Below are 19,061 nucleotides of genomic sequence, written 5' to 3' on the forward strand. Positions count from 1 at the left end.
TAAAATATTTTTAAATTTTGGTTTTGTTAGTGTTTCATAATCTCTAATCCATGATACACCAGCTAGAACAATTTATAAATCTTTTAATTTACAATTTAACATTGCTGAAACTACATGGTCACAACAACTGTATGTAAAAGCATAGCTTCGCTGCTGTTCGTATTCTTTCAACAGTATGAGCCTGTAAAATATAAATACTCATTAATGAATCAGTTTATGATTAGAGCATGCAATCAGATCATTACATATTTAACATTATAGATGATTGATAAAGCTAATCATTTGAAATAAGGCAAACTGTTCAAAAACGGGTAGTCTCCAACTTACAACTATCCACACATACGACTAAATTTAAAGAAAAAATATACCGCATAGATTTCATGATTCACAAAGTATAACCGGGATACAGGGCATGTAAGACAAAATATGCGTACTGTGTGAATGCACGAGTCTTCGGTAGGCACATGTGCGGTGGGTTTGTGTAGTGGAGGTCGGTTGGCGCATTCACATAAGGTTGCGATTTCAATAGGGGTACTTAAGTCGTGCATGTGCCAACCGAACTCAAATACATGAAGATTCGCGTATGCGTCAACTGAAGACTTGTACATGCGCCCAGGATTCAAGAGGGCTGCGCCCAGGCCCGCGATGCCAGAAAGCCGACAAACAAGAATTGGAAAGATTTGCCAAGGTTGATCAACAAATTCAGAAATTTTTAAGTTGTTATCAAATGGACGATGAAAAAAAGATTTAATTATAAAGTATGATTTAAGACTGTACGCTCGGGCACAATTTCAACATGTCCGTTCTGAGCTACAACTGATCATTTGGTCCTCGTTGCAGTCGTAAGTCGGGGACTGTTGTACTAAGCGTCACGAATTTTAAATTGTCCAAAGTGGCGGCACTGAGCTCCACTTCAGGGTGCAGCTCTCCCTCTATGCATTGGAGACACCCACCCACCCGCCCGGCCTCTGCGCTGGAGTCGCCCACCAGCCATCCCACTGTGGTGGAGGCCCCCTCCCCCCGAAGTAATGTTCTTTCCACTCTCACGGCGACATTATCCCGCTGTCTGTAAGAGCCTTCTCTGTGAGAATCCCTCTTCTTGTAATGCTCTTTCAACTGGTGTCTGTGTGGTCCTTCTCTCTTGCTGTTTATATATATATATCTATAATAATCATCTCTCTGTGTGACTCCTCTCTGCAATCATCTGCCTGTGTGTTGGACTCCCTCTCAGAGTGTTGCACTTCCTCTCCGTGTGTGGCTCCCCCTATCTCTCTCACACACCCCTATCTCTCTCACACACCCCTCTCTGCATGAAAACCCCCTTCCCTTTGTGTGCCATGCTCGCCCTCTTACTGCTGTCTGTTTTGGGGTTAGTTACTTTGTTTTCATTGTGACTTTTTTTTAACTTTTATGGTTTTTTAAAAAAAATTGCATAATTTTTATGACTGACTTGTGGTTTTTGGTGCACTTCCAAATTTGAAGGTGCCTTCCCTGACCTGAAATGCATCATGATATTCATTTCAGTAATTTATTTATGAATTCTACCAATTTCTTTATTTATTTAATATATGGTGGTAGCATCAGTGCAGCCCACCGTTTGACCATTGACATACCATCCAGCCCATGCATGGTAAAAGGTGGTCCACCCCCAGTGTAGTGATTAGCACAATGTCGTTACAGCACCAGCGATTAGGACTGGGTTTGAATCCTGCGCTGTCTGCATAGGTTTCCACTGGAGATTGTAGGTTAATTGGGTGTAATTGGACAGCAAAGGGCTTGTGGGTCAAAATGGCCTGTCACTGTTCTGCATATTTACATTTAAAAGAAACCATTTTTTTTAAAAAGTAAATGTAAAAGATGTTGAGACATTTCTGAACTGAGAGATTAATATACTTGATATGACAAAGTGGAAGTACATTGCAAAATGCATAATCGGAGAGCAGCACCAATCATTAAGGCTCCACACCACCCGGCACATGTTCGCTTCTCGCTGCTACCATGAGGAAAGAAGTATAGGTGCCACAAGACTCACAACACCAGGTTCAGGAACAGCTCCACCATGAAGACTCAACAGCAAACTCAATCAGGGATTCTTACTTGTGCACTTTACTGAACAGTTTTTCTGTTCCCCTCTGTATTACACAAGTTTTTGCATTATTTGTTTACATGTGTACATTATGTATTTTTTGCACCACCAATAAGATAATTCTGCCTTTCCTGCAGGAAAAGTAATCTTTGTTGTATATAATGTCATGTATGTATTTTGACAATTTAAAAAAAAAATTAATGGATAGACCTGGAACTGGTTAGTGATTGTTTTTCCAGAAGATTTAAATTAAGCCAAAGATCAGCTATTCCCTTCCCATGTTGATGCAAATAGTTATACATTTAATTCTTCCTCCCCCCCACCCCATATACACATCTAATGAAACAAGTACTGTATATTTCAGCATCTGTCAATTCATGAAACCCAAAAACACTAAAAATATATGGGGGTCAACTTGTATGCCAGATATTCTTTTAAGACCTTAAATTTAGCTCAAAATCCAATCTGCGCTGATCCGGCATACAAGTCGCCCCTTGATAAGCCAAATAAAAATGTGACTGCAACAGATTTTCATTGGTATTTTTATTGAGAACACTAACAAAATTAGCACCCTTCAAAATCGCTATCATTGTCTGAAAGCAATACCACATTTAGAACCATTCGAAATCACTCCCGTTATCATCAACTGAAGCAAAGATGGTGACGAGTTCATCCATAATCTCACTATCTAAACAGTCATCATATGGGTACGTCTGTATCTGATGAGGCAGTTTCAGCTTCGTTAGTGTCCCACAATAAATAATCTTCCGTGCCAGCAATTGCATAAGAGATATTGCACTTTTTATTTTATCAATCTCTAGCTTTGTCTCATGCCTTGAGCATGACGTTACACAGCAAATCAAGTGATGCTGTACACATACCCCCGCCTTTTGTAAACAACTTTTCTGCACTTCATGTACATGGTCTTTGAATGGCTTGTTCAAGCAAACATTGAGAGTTTGAAATATACGTGTCAAATACCTGGGATTATGTAGTGCTAATCTATTTTTAGTCTTCTCAGTTGAGTGGCTACGAAATGTATCCCAGACCAGCAAACTCCATTCTTTGTGTAAATCGCCTGTCCAACACATTGCCTATCCATAGTTTTACACCATTTTCATTTATCCATCCTTCCTGCAGGTACAAAAATACCTGCAGGAAATTTCATTTTCTGTTTAATTTTGCATTTGAAGATTACCATGGGTCTTAACTATGGCCTGTACTTCTGGATTGCAGTTTTAACACCTTTCCATTCCACTGTTCTATTGCCTGTCAAAATTCATGGGGGGGGGGTTCTGATATTTGCCCATTGCAAACTGGTGTTTCTGCTGGTTACGTATAATAAACTGGTGAAAACTTACAACTTTATGATCAAGGTCTTTTGGTAGTTTCTGTGCAATTTTTGTTTTTTGACATAACACCAGATTTTCACTGTTCATGAAGCTATTGCACCAGCCGACTGCAGCCTCAAAATCATCCCTGAGGTCTGGGTGTGACCTGGCCCACTGCAGTGCAAATGTTTTTATTTTATTTTGAGGACTGTGTAGCAATCTTGCCTCTGTTCATGTACCCATTCTGCAACATTATTTTCCTACTCTGGCCAACGAGTGATTCATTTTTGGTATTTTTCTTAGTCTCTTTTTTCTTCCTCTAATCTCTTACCAACTTCTCATGTACATTAAATTTTCTCGCAGCAGCGCAGTTGTTGGTTTTCTTGGCCATTTCTATTACTTTCGACTTAAAGCTCACTTCATATTTTCATTATGTGCTACGTTGTGTTGATGGACACTCGAATGATACCAATCGCCTCCAGCCAAAGCTCTGCAGATAAATCCACACAATCTATTCAGGGGAGGTGGTTCACGTATAAGCCAGTCAATGGCCCATCTCAGCCATCGCGAGCTTTGGGGGCTGACTTATATGTCACTCAATGGGCACCCAGAAAATAGGGCTCGACGTATGCCGGGTATACCATAAAACCCTTAAAATGAGGCTGTGGGAGTGGGAAGGGAACTAGACGTACACCTAAATATACAGTATGTGACTGTTATTTATAGTGACATTTCTAGTATCTGCAATGAGCATCCTCTTGAATTTTAGTGTCCTCTTCCCTACTGGGAAAGACTTTTAGCATTCACTCACAACACAGTGCCAATTGTGGAATAGGTCAAACCACAATGGTACCAGGTATCCAGTTCTCTATAGACACAGTGGGTTAATTTGGTTCAATTAAGAAAAGGCAGCAATAGGCAGATCTAATTATGTTTTAATAGTAAATACATTGGACTTGGATGAAGATTTTTTAAAAAATCACAAAATTAATATAACTGAGCAGGTCTTTTAATAGTATCAATATTTGTTAATTTTTTTCTGGATTTATAAAACTAGAAACAACTTAAAGAAAACAACCACAAATACACTGGATTTTGAACTATATTTATTTGTACAAAGCACATTTTGGTAAACAACTATGCTAGTTTATCATATCAATACCTCAAAATATTGATATACAATATATTTCTTTAAAAACTCTAATCATCCAATTTAATATTTTCTTATGACATGTATTCATTGCTTCATGCTCCCAATTTGTTAGCATTGAGAAAAGATTCCAAATATTTTTTGAAATGTTAATCTTTCAAGTAAAGAGTACAATAAAATTCCCTGCAATTAACTTGTGATATCTAAGACTTAAAGGGAATTGCAAACCTTACAAGATCAGCAGTAATGAATAAGACGAGTAAATCAATTACAAATAAGAAATGTCACATAACTCAGGCTATAAATGAGTCACATTACTTTGTTCCACAAGTGAGGTAGCCTTCAGACAGTTCTCACTTGGATAGTCCTACTTTGACTCTCAACATAGTTATGCAAGTTTTAAGCTTTAAAACGGAGAAGGATTTTTTTTGAAAGAAATATTTACTTTTGTATATACAGTACAGTAAACTGGAACAATTCTGTTCATGAAGCGTGTTTGAACAGTAACTGCAAATTTTTTGGGTCTATTAGTTTTTAAAAACTTTTGTACAAAAAATACATCAAAACTGTAGATTGTGAATCAAATATGACATTTCGCATCAGCTGAAGCCTAGCTGTGTATTTGACACCAAGATTTCCCCACATGAAAAAAGTTAGGAATCATCACTGTACTCGACAGAAATTGACTGGCCACTCGTCTTCTCACCAAGGATAATCATCAGACAGAGGTAAGCAATGCAGAACTACATTACTCCCAAACAAAATCTCCCTCAAAATTCCATGCAATTCTAGTTGAAGCAATGGGATACTCTTCATTTGTGAGTACCACCACTTTGAAACATTGCTGACAACTGTATGCACAATTTTTTTTAAAAAATATACACAGTATTTTCCATCAAAAACCACATTTCCCTTTTGCAACAATTATAATGCTAATTAAAATAAAGTTCAACTTTGAATTGAAGAAGATAAACCATTACCTTCCCTTAACAACCATCATACATACTGTGCAATAAATCTTCCTTTTGTGAGTTATTCTTTCAGAACTTAGCTTCTCTTTTTTGTCAATAGTTGTAAAAACAAAATTAATGTAGTTATACTAGTGTTTTTAAAAAAAATCACAAAAGAATGCACAGAAATTGGTGTTCAAATAAATATCAAAGTATGAAAAGCAAACCAATTCTGTAAACAAATGAGGCAGCAGTGTGGCATTTTAGACAGCAAAAGCTATGCATTACATAGTTGTTTTCTCTTCACAGCCAATTTTTGAAGGTGGATTACATCAAAGTGATATCCTTTGAAACTTCCAGCAACCAAATGAAATCCATACATGTACACATTTATGAAAGTGAAGTTATTTTACAAAGAGAACATTGTGAACACAAAGTCAGGAATTTAATGAAAGGATTTTTTCCAAATCAACACAGAACCACAGTCAATTTCTGTAAGACTACTTTCTTCCATTTAGGAATGTTCCAAAATTTTCCAGATGATATCTTTGTATCACCAAGGAAAAAAAGGTATTAAATTCATGAAGGGGAAAAAAAATTAAGCACACAGCACCCAACACTTAGTCCAACCATTATGAGGTTGCCAGATTAAAGTTCAGGAAAGCGGCTGGGGTCTTCACTATAGTCTCTTGGAATATTGAAGATTGAGTCATCAAACCCGTCATATCGGAATTCCTGAAATGTCACAGTCGCAGTGATGGTTGGAAACACAGGGATGTCTAGACAACAGGAGACACAAATTCGTTTACATAATCGATTTTGTTTTGGAATAACTTTTTTAAAAAAAAATAGCCATGCTGCCTTACTTCGTTGTCAAGAAATTCACTTCAGGGAGGGAGGAGTCACGTGATGGAGTAGTGGCCGGACGGTGAACTCCAGCCCTCTCCAGAAAAGTCGGGAAAAACAAAGGAAAACACAAAGGCACAGAAATAAAAGTTACAGAAAAGTGAGTATAAAGGTGGAAAGAAGATGGCGACAAAAAAAGAAAAATCGAAAGCAACGGTAAGAAGAGAGGAAGAGAAGACAAAGGAGGAAAAAGGTGAAGGCCTTACCTGTCCGAAGAGGCCCGCTGCGGAGAGAGAAACCCGCTCCCTCAGGTCGGTAAATAATGGACTACAAAAATGGCTCGCAGAGCCGAGTAAAAGTGCGCAACCGCGCATGCGCGAAGTATCGCGAATTAAAAAAAACACACCGACGGGAGGGGGGACCAGCTGGGGAGTCGATCTCCACAGCCAGCAACGACAGCTGCAGAACACCTGCAGCAAGAAGAGACCACAGAAGACAATGGAAACAAGAAAGAAGAGGAGGAAAGGGCATCAAAGAAACAACAGATGGCCAACCCAGAGGAAGAAGAAGAGGAAGAGTATAGGGAAATAGAAGAAGAAAAGAAAGGCAAGGTAAAGGATATACTTGCTCTTATTAAAGGATACATGGAGTCATTTAAAGAATGGCAAACACAGGAATTTAAGGATTTAAGAAAAAGAATAAACAACACAGAAGAGAAAATAAATAAAATGGAGATGACCTTAACAGAAATGGGAAAGAAAATGGACAAGATGGAAGAGCGGGCAGTAGCAGCAGAAATGGAGGTAGAAGACTTAAAAAAGAAATTGGAGGAATCTAATAAAAGAACTAAAGAGACACAAGAACTACTAGCTCAAAAAATAGATACAATGGAAAATTATAACAGAAGAAATAACATAAAGATAGTGGGCCTTAAGGAAGATGAAGAAGGCAAGAATATGAGGGAGTTTATAAAAGAGTGGATCCCTAAGACCCTAGGATGTCCAGAACTACAGCAAGAAATGGAAATAGAAAGGGCACATAGAGTATTGGCCTCTAAACCACAACCACAACAAAAACCAAGATCTATTGTAGTAAAATTCCTAAGATATACTACAAGAGAAAAGGTACTGGAGAAGACAATGGAAAAAGTAAGCGAGGGCAACAAACCAATGGAGTATAAAGGGCAAAAAATCTTCATTTATCCAGATATAAGTTTTGAACTCCTAAAGAAGAGAAAAGAGTTCAATACAGCAAAGGCGATTTTATGGAAGAAAGGGTATAAATTTATACTAAAGCATCCAGCGGTATTGAAAATATTTATTCCAGGACAACAAAACAGACTATTCTCGGATCCAGAAGAAGCACGAAAATTTGCAGAACAATTACAAAAATAGACTGAGGGAGGAAGACGGGTAATGAGAGTTAAAATGATCACGATTGATATGTATGTGGGTAAAGACAAAAATAGACTGAGGGATGAAGACGGGTAATGAGAGTAAAAATGATCACGATTGATATGTATGCGGGTAAAGAGGTATAAGAGTGAATAGAGACAATGAGCATACATGAATATATCTGTACTTAGAGGAAAATATAGATAGTATAGACAAGAATTAATAAGGGAAGGTAATGGAATAGAGAGAATAAGGAGGGAATTAAAAGAGTGACCTTTGTGACATATGAAAAGTGAAATCTTTTCTGGGGGGGGGCTGGGTAGGGGGAAATAGCGGTCACTGCAAAATCAGTTGACGCTTGCGAGTGGATTCGCAAATCCAAATGGAGAGGGGAAATGTGGTTGTCCGACAAGGGATAAAGGACAACTCAGGAGGGGAAGGGGAGATTGGGGATAAAGAAGATAGAAATAGGAGAATAAGGAAAATGTTGGATGTTGTAGGAATGTTGTCTTATAAAGAGTTGAAAATAAGAAAACAGAAATGGAAAAGGAGGAAAGGTAATGATGGAAAAACGGAAAGAGAAGATAAACAAAATATAAAAGGGCTACGCTGAACTATATGACTTTAAATATTAATGGAATACATAACCAAATTAAAAGGAAGAAACTACTAAATTTAAATGAATAAATGTATTCCATTAGAAAAAATAACATATAGGTTAAGAAATAATATTGAAATATTTGAACAAGTATGGGAGCCTTACATTAAATACAATAGCGAAAACCTACCGGGGACAAACATTACCTAAGTTGATGGAAGGAGAAGGAAAGAAAAGAATGGACTCAGTAGAATTTCTGGTGTAATTTTGTTGAATGACAACATTGTCTGACTGGATTAATGCAACCTAGATTGTATACCTAAAATGGATGAGAGGGGGGGGTGGTTTGGGAGGAAAGGGGGGGGGGAGAAAAAGTCACTGTATATGTGTGAAAAAGAAATAGTGTATATCATGGCTAATGTGATTTATGGTGTGAAAAATAAAAAATTTAAAAAAAAAAAGAAATTCACTTCAGTAAAAAGTGAAAGAATTTCTGTGGCAGGATTGTAGTTCTGTGCAACATTTTGACCTGCCTGAAACTATTGGTCATTTGGCAGACAGAGCTATCGATGTGGCAATGCTGCTGATTGGTGCATTCCAGGCTGCAGGAAGACCTGCAGAGGGACGCACTGAGACTTTATGTAGCCAATGTGAGGGTGTTGTGGTGCAAGACAAGTCTAGAGCCCTCCCATTACTGGGCATTGAGGGGCTAAGAGCAAACAGAAGCCTCTCAAACAACAGAGGTGGGGGGGGGGGGGAGGATAAACCACAAAATGCCTCAGTGGTGGTGATGGCGCAAATAGAATAAAATGTGACTGCACAGTGACAGGAAAGTAAGGGTGGGACCAGATTTTGAATGGTTTTCCCTTTGTAAATAATTTATTGTGAATAAAGTCTATTTTTGGTTAAAAAAAAATCCAGCAAAAAAAAACTTGGAAAAACTCAGCAGATCAGGCAAAAGTATCGTTGACAAGTCCTGTCTTGAGACAAAATGCTCATCGTCCTTTGCCTCCACAGATACAATACTGCCAGACTTGCTGAGATCCTCCTGCAGTTATTTAAAAAAAAATCCAGATTACAACATCTGCAGTCTCGTGCTTGCACTATTTTGAGATGTTTGGTCAAATAACAATGCAACATTGAGCCATTTCTCTGGAGAGAATGATATCCTGAAACATGCATTTTCTTGACATCTTACAATAAGGTGTTTACACATATCTAATGTATTTACAGCATCTCAAATTAGCAACCATTTCCAGTATAAGGACTTTAAAAACTCCAAATATTTTTAAACAAAAATTTGCCCTCTTGAATTTTACTTTTCACTTTAAAAATTTGAGACAATTTAAGAATTACAGAAAAGAGGTACCATAAAGGGCAGAATTTGATAATTTGAACCAAGGCTTGAATTCTTTTGCAATTAAAAAAATAAGTAAATGAGATTAGGAAGACCATTAATTGGAACCTCGCACAAAGCCAGATAATTTGCAAGAACATGATAACTTGGATGAATAATAACATGGCAATGACAGAAATTTATTGCATCAACGGGAAACACACTCAATAGTTCAGTCCTGAAAGTACACTACACAGAGTCTGTATACTGCCTGCTAAAGAATTTGAAAACGGGAAAAAGAACATGCAATAAACATTAACCACCATACCCCAGTAATGCATCATGCAATTGAGATAAATTTGGTTGGTAAATTTGGTAGTTTTGTATTTCTCCCAAATGTTGAGTGTTTTACAACTGTTAATGTAGCAAAGTACTAATGAATGAAAGTCACACCTGTAAATCCAACCCCCTGCTTTTATTTATTCACTAAACAAACAATCTCTTCTCATTTCTGAAGCTGCTTACCTAATTTAACAGGAAATCCTGGTGGAAGTTTCATCTGAACAAATTCTCTGAGTTTATTAAAGTGCTTGAAGGGTGCTATAACCTCTAAAACATTCAGTAATCTATCAGAAAGAGACCAAAACAAAAAAAAGAATGTGAATCACATTAAAATTTTAAAAATGGAAATACACACAGAAACTTCTGAATTAATTTGGTGCGAGTATTATGTAAAGTCTTGATGTGTGGTCATTTCTGTATGGATAAGTGAGGAGCTTGCTTAAAAGTTGTATTGCTCAAACAACTTTTAAAATTTTGCAGAAATCTCTCTAAAGTGGGAAGAGGAAGGTTAGAAAATTATGCATAATCTTCTGATGAAAGAAAAATGTTGCCAAAAATGCTCTTTTAAATTTTCTAACCAACAACCAGATGCTTAAGAAAACAACATGCAAAATAACAGCATGTTTGCCCATATCCAAAATTTGGTTAACAAAAAAGTTCAATTATCTGATTTTTTTTTTGGCGGCGACATGACATCACAAGTTGAAATTTTTTTTTTCATCTGATGTGCTCATGTGGGGCTTTGACATGCTGTTAGCACCAGTTTGGTAACAACAGAGCTCAGAACCAGCTGGGAATACAGACTCTGAATGGCTGGATGACGTCTTAGAGAAGCAGGTTGGAATCTCGGGCCATCAATGAACGACTGGAGGAAGTCGGTAGCGTATGGGGAGATTGAACTCCCTCCCCTCTCTCTTTCTATTTCTTCTTTACCCTCCAATGTACTTGGTTCTCCACTGTCCCAGCGTCATCAAGGAGAGCAGCCTCTCGGGCACCTTGGGCTCCCAGGCAGGAGCGGGGACTTCGGTGAGGTGGTGTTGGGGATCGTCGGTGGCTGATATTCCATTTACCAATACAGGTATTCTGCTGAAGCTACTGGACTGCTTTAAGTCATTCTTCAGTTATTTAAAAAATCCAATTAACCAAAAAACGTCTAGACCTCCAAGCTTTTCGGATATTGGGAAACGTACTGTACTTTGATTACATATTTGGTTCAACGAGTTGCATGTTTTTTTTTAAAGTTATTCACACAAAATTACTCACGAGTCAATGCCCAGAGGAAACTCTTGGCTCATGGCTATTGTGGCTTTGAATGTCTTTTTGCTCTCTTTGCAGACTAGTTCCCTTCCAAGATGTGGAGCTCTAGATGGAAAATGAAGTTATATTTAGTCACCAGTTGTGGCAGAATAATTACATTATAACTGTCATGCCAAATTCAAATGATTTTAATACTGATGAAAAGTAAATGATCTTTTGTCAAGACTCTAAAGTAGCCATTAAAATAGTAGGAAGCCTTTGATTGGTTAAAACAAGGTGAACTTATGAACAAATTCAACACAAAACATTCCAGATCAAGTGCTTGAAATCTTATCCATGTCAGAAACAGAAATCAAACGAAAGTGAAAAGAAATTCTTACGGAAACAAAGATGTAATCTGTGTTTTAAAAAAAAATCAATTATCCAGTGTTTTAAAGTATGTTTGGTGGTCTTCATGACATGATTGCCTTTATACTTTTTATACTGTTGATGTCAGCAATGGCATGTTTTCCTTAATGGAGGTCTGTGACCAGTGGAGAGGTGCTGGAGTTGGTGCTGGGCCCACTGTTATTTGTCATCTGTATTAACAATTTACATGACATCTAAAAATCTAGCAAAGTACTAATGAGTGGAAGTCATGGCAATGTATTTAGCATGATGAACAAGTTTGGAGATGACACCAAAGATGGTGGTGTAATAGATGGATTATACAAGTTTACAACAGGATCCAAATTAGTTGGGAAGATGGACCAAGGATATTAACTAAAATTTAATTCTGACAAGTATGAGGCGAGTGTGAGGTGTTGCACTTTAGCAAGTCAAGCCAGCGCAGGTCTAGCACAGAAAATACAGTGTTTCAGGTTGGGTGATGAAGGTGTTTGGCAAGCATTACTGCAGGAGTACATGCTGAGAAACACACTTGTGCTTGGCCAAGCCAACAAGAGGGCACTACGGGGAAGAACCACGGTCCAGAGTCCTTCCATCACTTGAAATTGAGGGTTTGAGACAGAGTAAAAGCTCCTCGAACAAGAGAGGGTAGAGTAACGACCCAGATGCTACAGTGGACATAATACTTAAATAGAGGGCATACATAACAATGTACAATGATAGGAATGTATGCACATGACTCTAAGGGTGCAAAGGGAAAGGTTTTCTTTTTTGTAAATTTACTGTGAATGTCTATTTTGGCGGGGGGGGGGGAGAAAGAAAGGTGTTTGGCACACTTCAATATACAGCAGAACAAAATGTTGGTGAGATCAGTTATGGAGTGTGTAGTTCTGGTAACTCAAATACAAGGAGGATATCAATAAATCTGAAAGGACATTGAGGAGATTCACCTGGATGTTGGTGGGACTGCAGGGCTTGAATTATTAGGGAAAGGTTCAGACGAGATCGGGCGTTTTCAGGCTAGTATGGCCGTAGGCAATTATTAGGGAAAGGTTGAAGTAAGCTGGGTCTCTATTTTCTGGAGTGTAGGAGGCTGAGAGATGACCTTATAGATGTTTATAAAATCCTAAGGGACATGGCATCCCCCCCACCCCAGGGTAAACTTTTCTAGAATATACAGCACAATTAGCACACCACTATTACAAGCGCTAACGATCCGGATTTGAATCTGGTGTTGCCTGTAAGGAATTTCTGTGATCTCCCAATATCTGCATTGTTTTCCTCCAGGTGATCCAGTTTCTTCCTACCCTCCAAAACGCAAGAGGTTTGTAGGGTAATAGGTGTATTTGGGTAATACAGCCTTATGGGCTGGAAGGACCTGTTATCATGCTGTAACTCTAAAATTAAAAAAAATAAACAGGTTTGAAATAGGCTTATCTATTATTCTCCCTAGTCCCATTGCCCTCTACACCCCAATACCTGTCCAAATTCTTCCTAAAATTTAAAATTGAGCTCTCATTCACCACTTCAGCTGGCAGCTCATTCTCACTCTCACCCACTTTGAGTGAAGAAGTTCCTCCTAATGTTCCCTCTAAAGCTTTCCCCTTACCCCATTATCCCATGTCCTCACTCACCCTCAGTTGAAAAAGCCTACCTACATTTACTCTGCCTAGACCCCCTCAATTTTAAATAACTTGATCAAATCTCCCTTCATTCTTCTACGCTCCAGGGAATCAAGTCAAAACTTGTTTAACTTTTCCCTGTAACTAAGTTCCTGAAGTCCAGGCAACATCCAAGTAATTCTTCTCTGTACTCTTTCAATCTTATTGGTATCTTTACTGTAGTTAGGTGACCAAAACTTCATACAATACTCCAAATTTGGCATCACCAATGTCTTGTACAATTTTCCCATACATCCCAACTCTTATACTCAATGCTTTGATTTATGAAGGCCAATATGCCAAAAGCTCTTATCTGTGACATCACACGCAAGGAATTATGTATCTGTATTCCAAGGTCCCTCTATTCTACTGCACTTTTCAGTGCCCTACCATTTACCATGTATGTCCTTTCTTGGTTTATTCTTCCAAAATGCAACACCTCACACTTGTCTGCAAAAAGGTGGTGATGGGGGGGAGAGAAGGAATTTTAGGGCAAGACATATTATAACTTGTTATAATTAGCAGTATAGAGAAGAACAAATCACTGCACGTGGTGTTTTTGAACCTTAAGAAGATTTTTTGTTGAGATGCCACACAAGATTGAAAATGTGGGTTTGGTGGCATGGACTAGTTATTGGTGAATGGGCCAAAATTGGAGGGCAAGAATAAATAGTTCATTTTCAGTTAGAGAAGTTATAACCCCAGGATTAGCATTACCAGTAGTTTACAACACCTGGAATGGGAAGCCAAGTGTCTAATCCAAATTTGTTGATAATACACACCTATATTGTTGTGAGAGTTATCAGAATTCAAAACCAAAACCTCAAGGGGACAGAGACAAAGTAAATGAGTGTGGACATGACAGATTAAAATGTGGAAAATTGTGAAGTTATCCACTTGTTGAAAAACAGGAGCTATTTAAAAAAAAAATGAGATATCAAATAAATATTTTGTTCAGAGCAAACTGGATGGGTTGGTATCACAAAGTTAACATGCAGATATATTAAGCAATTATGTTGACACACAGTAATTTTGGCTTTATTGCAAGAAGATTCAAGTACAAGAAATTTTACTGCAACTATATTAGGTCCCAATAAAACAGGACTAGTATTTTTGTAGCCAAAGATATATATGTGATACAGGGAGTATAATTAACATTAACCAGATTAATTCCTGATATAAATTCAATCTTTTTAACTGAGCAGAAACGTGTCAGCTCCAGAGATCATGCTACAATGTCTTTACATCAGTTACTAATTGAGCTATATTGCAGTATGCAACATCTGAAAAACAAGTGTAGTGGTTTTTTTTTGTTTTTGTAATCATATTTAAGTGATTAGGATTAATCCATGTTTTTGAGTCAAAACATCAGATCTTTGAATCTTGTTATAAATTCTTTTTACCAATAAGACATGCCTATTGCAAAGCGCACAATGTCAACAGGACAAAAACAAATTAGTCACCTAATATTGATTCCATGGTACTTACTTTCCCGATTCTGCCGATACGTACTCTTCCCAGGTGATTGTGTTGGCAGTGGGAGGACCGAGTGACTGTCTTCGAGCAGGCTGAATCGAGAAAATGGAGGTTTCAATGTCAATTTAGAGTTTCAGAATGATTACTACATGGGAAGTTAAGCTTATCGGTCTCACTCCTCTCCACACAGCCCTGTAAGTTATTTCCTTTCAAACATCTTTCCTACTCCTTTTGAACAGTATAGTGGTAGCTGCCTCTACAATTACCTCCAGCAAGCATTCCAGACCTAACCACTTGCTCAATTCATTTCTTATTATTTTGCCAATCACTTTCATCTTCTGTCCCCTAATTATTAACTCATTGCAACTAGAACAATTCCTTTTCATATTCCCTGTTCATTAAATATCCCCTACTGGGTATCATCACAAACTTTTCTATTCCAAAAAAAATTACCCAACTATTTTAGTCTTCCTCAGTAGTCCCTATATCTAGAATCACCCCTCACCCTGGACACAATCTCTTCTTGCTGATACCTTCAGGAAAAAAGTACAGAAGCCCGAAGTCCAGCAACTCTAGGCTCAAGAAGTTTATTCCCACCCCAAAACAGCTTTCAGCTCTTTAACCTCTCTTTACCACCCCAATCATAAATTACTCCAGCATCACAAAAGGGGCTATCTGCATTATTGTAATGCCATTTCTTTCCTTTGTACTAACAGTAACTGAAAATGTATTACATTTTAAATTTATTATCTCTTTCTGCATTAGGGTAATTTAATGTATACTTTTTGTTACAGAAATACTCTTGGTGCAGCATGCAAGAAGTTTGGTGCATAGGAATATTGTAATAATGTGTATGAAAATAAACGCATTATCATTTTGATAAATCTCAGCAAACAAATTGATCCAGACCTGGACTTTAATGGATAAGTTACATTTGTGTTACAGAAATGTCATGGAATTATCACTTCCAACAAACACTAACCATCTATTCTTGAGGTTTAATTTCCCCATTGCCAACATAATCAGGATTTACCATCAACTAGAAACCAAATGGACCAACTGCTTAAATTTTGGCTACAAGAACCAATCAAAGGCTAGATTCTTTGTGCAAGTGACTCAACTCCTGACAAATCAAAACCTTATCACCATCTACAAGGTAATTCAAGAGTATGATGGAATAATCCATACTTTTCTGAAGTTATTGTATTTATCCCTGCATCCTTTTTATGAACAGAAGGGATGTGATTTACAATTTTCCATTTCTTGGGATTCTATCCCAAATGCTTTAGAAGTTGGAAAATTAAGGTTGCTTAATTAAGATTCCTCTGAAACATAGATTATTTATCCAATGTAAATTATTGTATTAACTTCTTGAACTCAATTAAAGCTCCCTTTATTAAAACAACTAATTTCACATTTGTCTTGTCCTCTGCCATCATGAGTAAATTTCCTTTTTTGGTCGTCAACTTCTCTTACAATCCTTTTCCTGTTCACTGTACACATAATGTTCCTTGTTTTCCAACTAGAAATATGTTACTGGTAGTTATTTTTGAAACAAAGTAAAAGAATATGACATTGTTGACAAGGCCAGCTTTTAAAGCCCAGCACAATTTACTTTCAAGATGGTGGCAAGGATCAGAATCTCATGAATGCCCTAAAAGATTAACACTTCTCATTCTGCAGGGGTTGCCTGAACTGGTCAGTAGTTCCCAACATTTTTACTTCCGATTTCTAGTATCCACAGCATCACTTAAGTTTAGTTTAGCATGAGTCCTTTTAAGAACTTTGTAAAGATTTGCTACACAGGTTGTTTTATTGCTAATTTAAAACACTTTTCTGCTCTGAAGTCTCATCACAGACTCCCATTCACTGTGTTGATATGAGATCACAGATTAATTGATCTATACTTGTACTTGGGATGTTATAGTTTGACACCAAATATTAAGCTATTTATAATTCAGATATTCATCTATTAAACGTCAGCTTTATTTAAGTTTTTTTTTAAAAATCAAAACTCAATTTACACCCAATTACCAAGAAAAGAAACAACAAATCAATTTCTAAGCCTATTTCAGGTATAATGTTGGAAATTTTGTACAAACAGACATGCAATTTATTAGTTTAAGATGAGAAAAGTTGAGTGTGCCAGCTGTATCCCTATATTAATCCATTTGATGGCAAAATCTATCATGAGCAAGTTCAATAACTAGAAGAATTTGAATTGTAGCTAAACTAACCTTTCCTACAATTGTCACGGTGACAAACATGGTTTTTTTTTGTTTTTTTTTAAAATTTTTTATTTTTCACACCATAAATCACAATAGCCATGATATACACTTTTTCTTTTTCACACATTTACAGTGACTTTTTCTCCCCCCCCCTCCCTCCTCCCAAGCCACCCCCCCACCACCCCCCTCTCATCCATTTTAGGTATACAATCTAGGTTGCATTAATTCAGTCAGACAATGTTGTCATTCAACAAAACTACACCAGAAATTCTACTGAGTCCATTCTTTTCTTTTCTTCTCCTTCCATCAACTTAGGTAATGTTTGTTCCCGGTAGGTTTTCGCTATTGTATTTAATGTAAGGCTCCCATACTTGTTCGAATATTTCAATATTATTTCTTAAACTATATGTTATTTTTTCTAATGGAATACATTTATTCATTTCTATATACCATTGTTGTATTTTCAAATTATCTTCCAATTTCCAGGTTGACATAATACATTTTTTTGCTACGGCTAGGGCTATCTTAACAAATCTTTTTTGTGCATCTTCCAAGTCAATTCCAAATTCTTTATTTTTTATGTTACTTAGGAGAAAGATCTCTGGATTCTTTGGTATATTGTTTTCTGTTATTTTATTTAATATCTGATTGAGATCATCCCAAAATTTTTCTACTCTCTCACATGTCCAGCTTGCATGAATTGTTGTTCCCCTTTCTTTTTTACATCGAAAACATCTATCAGATACTGTTGGGTCCCATTTATTTAACTTTTGCGGTGAAATGTATAGTCTGTGTAACCAATTATATTGTATCATACGCAGCCTCGTATTTATTGTATTTCTCATCGTTCCAGAACATAATTTCTCCCATGTTTCCTTTTTTATCTTTATATTTAAATCTTGTTCCCATTTTTGTTTAGTTTTACCATTTGTTTCCTCATTCTCCTTTTCTTGCAGTTTGATATACATATTTGTTATAAATCTTTTGATTAACATTGTATCTGTAATCACATATTCAAGGTTACTTCCCTCTGGTAAACTCAAATTGCTTCCTAATTTATCTTTCAAGTAGGATCTCAGTTGGTAATATGCCAGCGCTGTATCTCCAGTTATATTGTACTTATCTCTCATTTGTTCAAAGGATAAGAATCTACTTCCTGAAAAACAATTTTCTATTCTTTTAATCCCTTTTTTTTCCCATTTTCTAAAGGAAAGGTTGTCTATTGTAAAAGGGAGTAGCTTATTTTGCGTCAATATTAGTTTTGGTATTTGATAATTTGTTTTATTTCTTTCTACATGAATCTTCTTCCATATATTGAGGAGATGGTGTAATACTGGAGAAGTTCTATGTTGTACCAATTTTTCGTCCCATTTATATAATATGTGTTCAGGTATCTTTTCCCCTATTTTATCTAATTCTAGTCTCGTCCAGTCTGGTTTTTCCCTTGTTTGATAAAAAGCTGATAGGTACCTTAATTGTGCGGCTCTATAATAATTTTTGAAGTTTGGCAATTGTAAGCCTCCTTGTTTATACCATTCTGTTAATTTATCTAGTGCTATCCTCGGTTTCCCCCCTCTCCATAAAAATCTCCTTATTATTTGCTTTAACTCTTTGAAGAATTTTTCTGTCAGTTGTATTGGCAATGCCTGAAATAAGTATAGTATCCTTGGAAAAATGTTCATTTTAATACAGTTTATCCTTCCTATCAGTGTTAGTGGTAGCTCTTTCCAATGCTCTAAATCGTCCTGTAATTTTTTCATTAGTGGATTGTAATTGAGTTTATATAATTGGCCTAGATTTTTGTTTATTTGCACACCTAGGTATCTTATTGCCTGCATTTGCCATCTGAATGGGGATTCCTCCTTAAATTTTGAGAAATCCGCGTTATTCATAGGCATTGCTTCACTTTTATTTACGTTTATCTTGTATCCCGACACTTCTCCATATTCCTTCAATTTCTTATATAGTTCTTTTATTGATAGTTCTGGTTCTGTTAAGTACACTATCACATCAACCGCA

The 19,061-nt window shown here is 36.9% G+C and overlaps 1 protein-coding gene across 1 annotated transcript in view; it reads right to left on the minus strand.

The window, feature by feature from the left end:
• Nucleotides 1-5,940: 5,940 nt before the first annotated feature.
• ankrd13c (ankyrin repeat domain 13C) overlaps nt 5,941-19,061 on the minus strand; it is a 76,575-nt gene continuing 63,454 nt past the window's right edge. Inside the window, exons 10-13 of the mRNA XM_069938448.1 lie at nt 14,827-14,906; nt 11,297-11,395; nt 10,217-10,317; nt 5,941-6,296 (exon numbers count right to left, since the gene is read on the minus strand). Coding sequence (XP_069794549.1) covers nt 6,166-6,296; nt 10,217-10,317; nt 11,297-11,395; nt 14,827-14,906 — 411 coding nt within the window. The 3' untranslated portion in view covers nt 5,941-6,165. The remainder of the gene's footprint in view (nt 6,297-10,216; nt 10,318-11,296; nt 11,396-14,826; nt 14,907-19,061) is intronic.

This window comes from Narcine bancroftii, chromosome 5 (genome assembly GCF_036971445.1).
Source record: "Narcine bancroftii isolate sNarBan1 chromosome 5, sNarBan1.hap1, whole genome shotgun sequence".
Classification (NCBI taxonomy): domain Eukaryota; kingdom Metazoa; phylum Chordata; class Chondrichthyes; order Torpediniformes; family Narcinidae; genus Narcine; species Narcine bancroftii.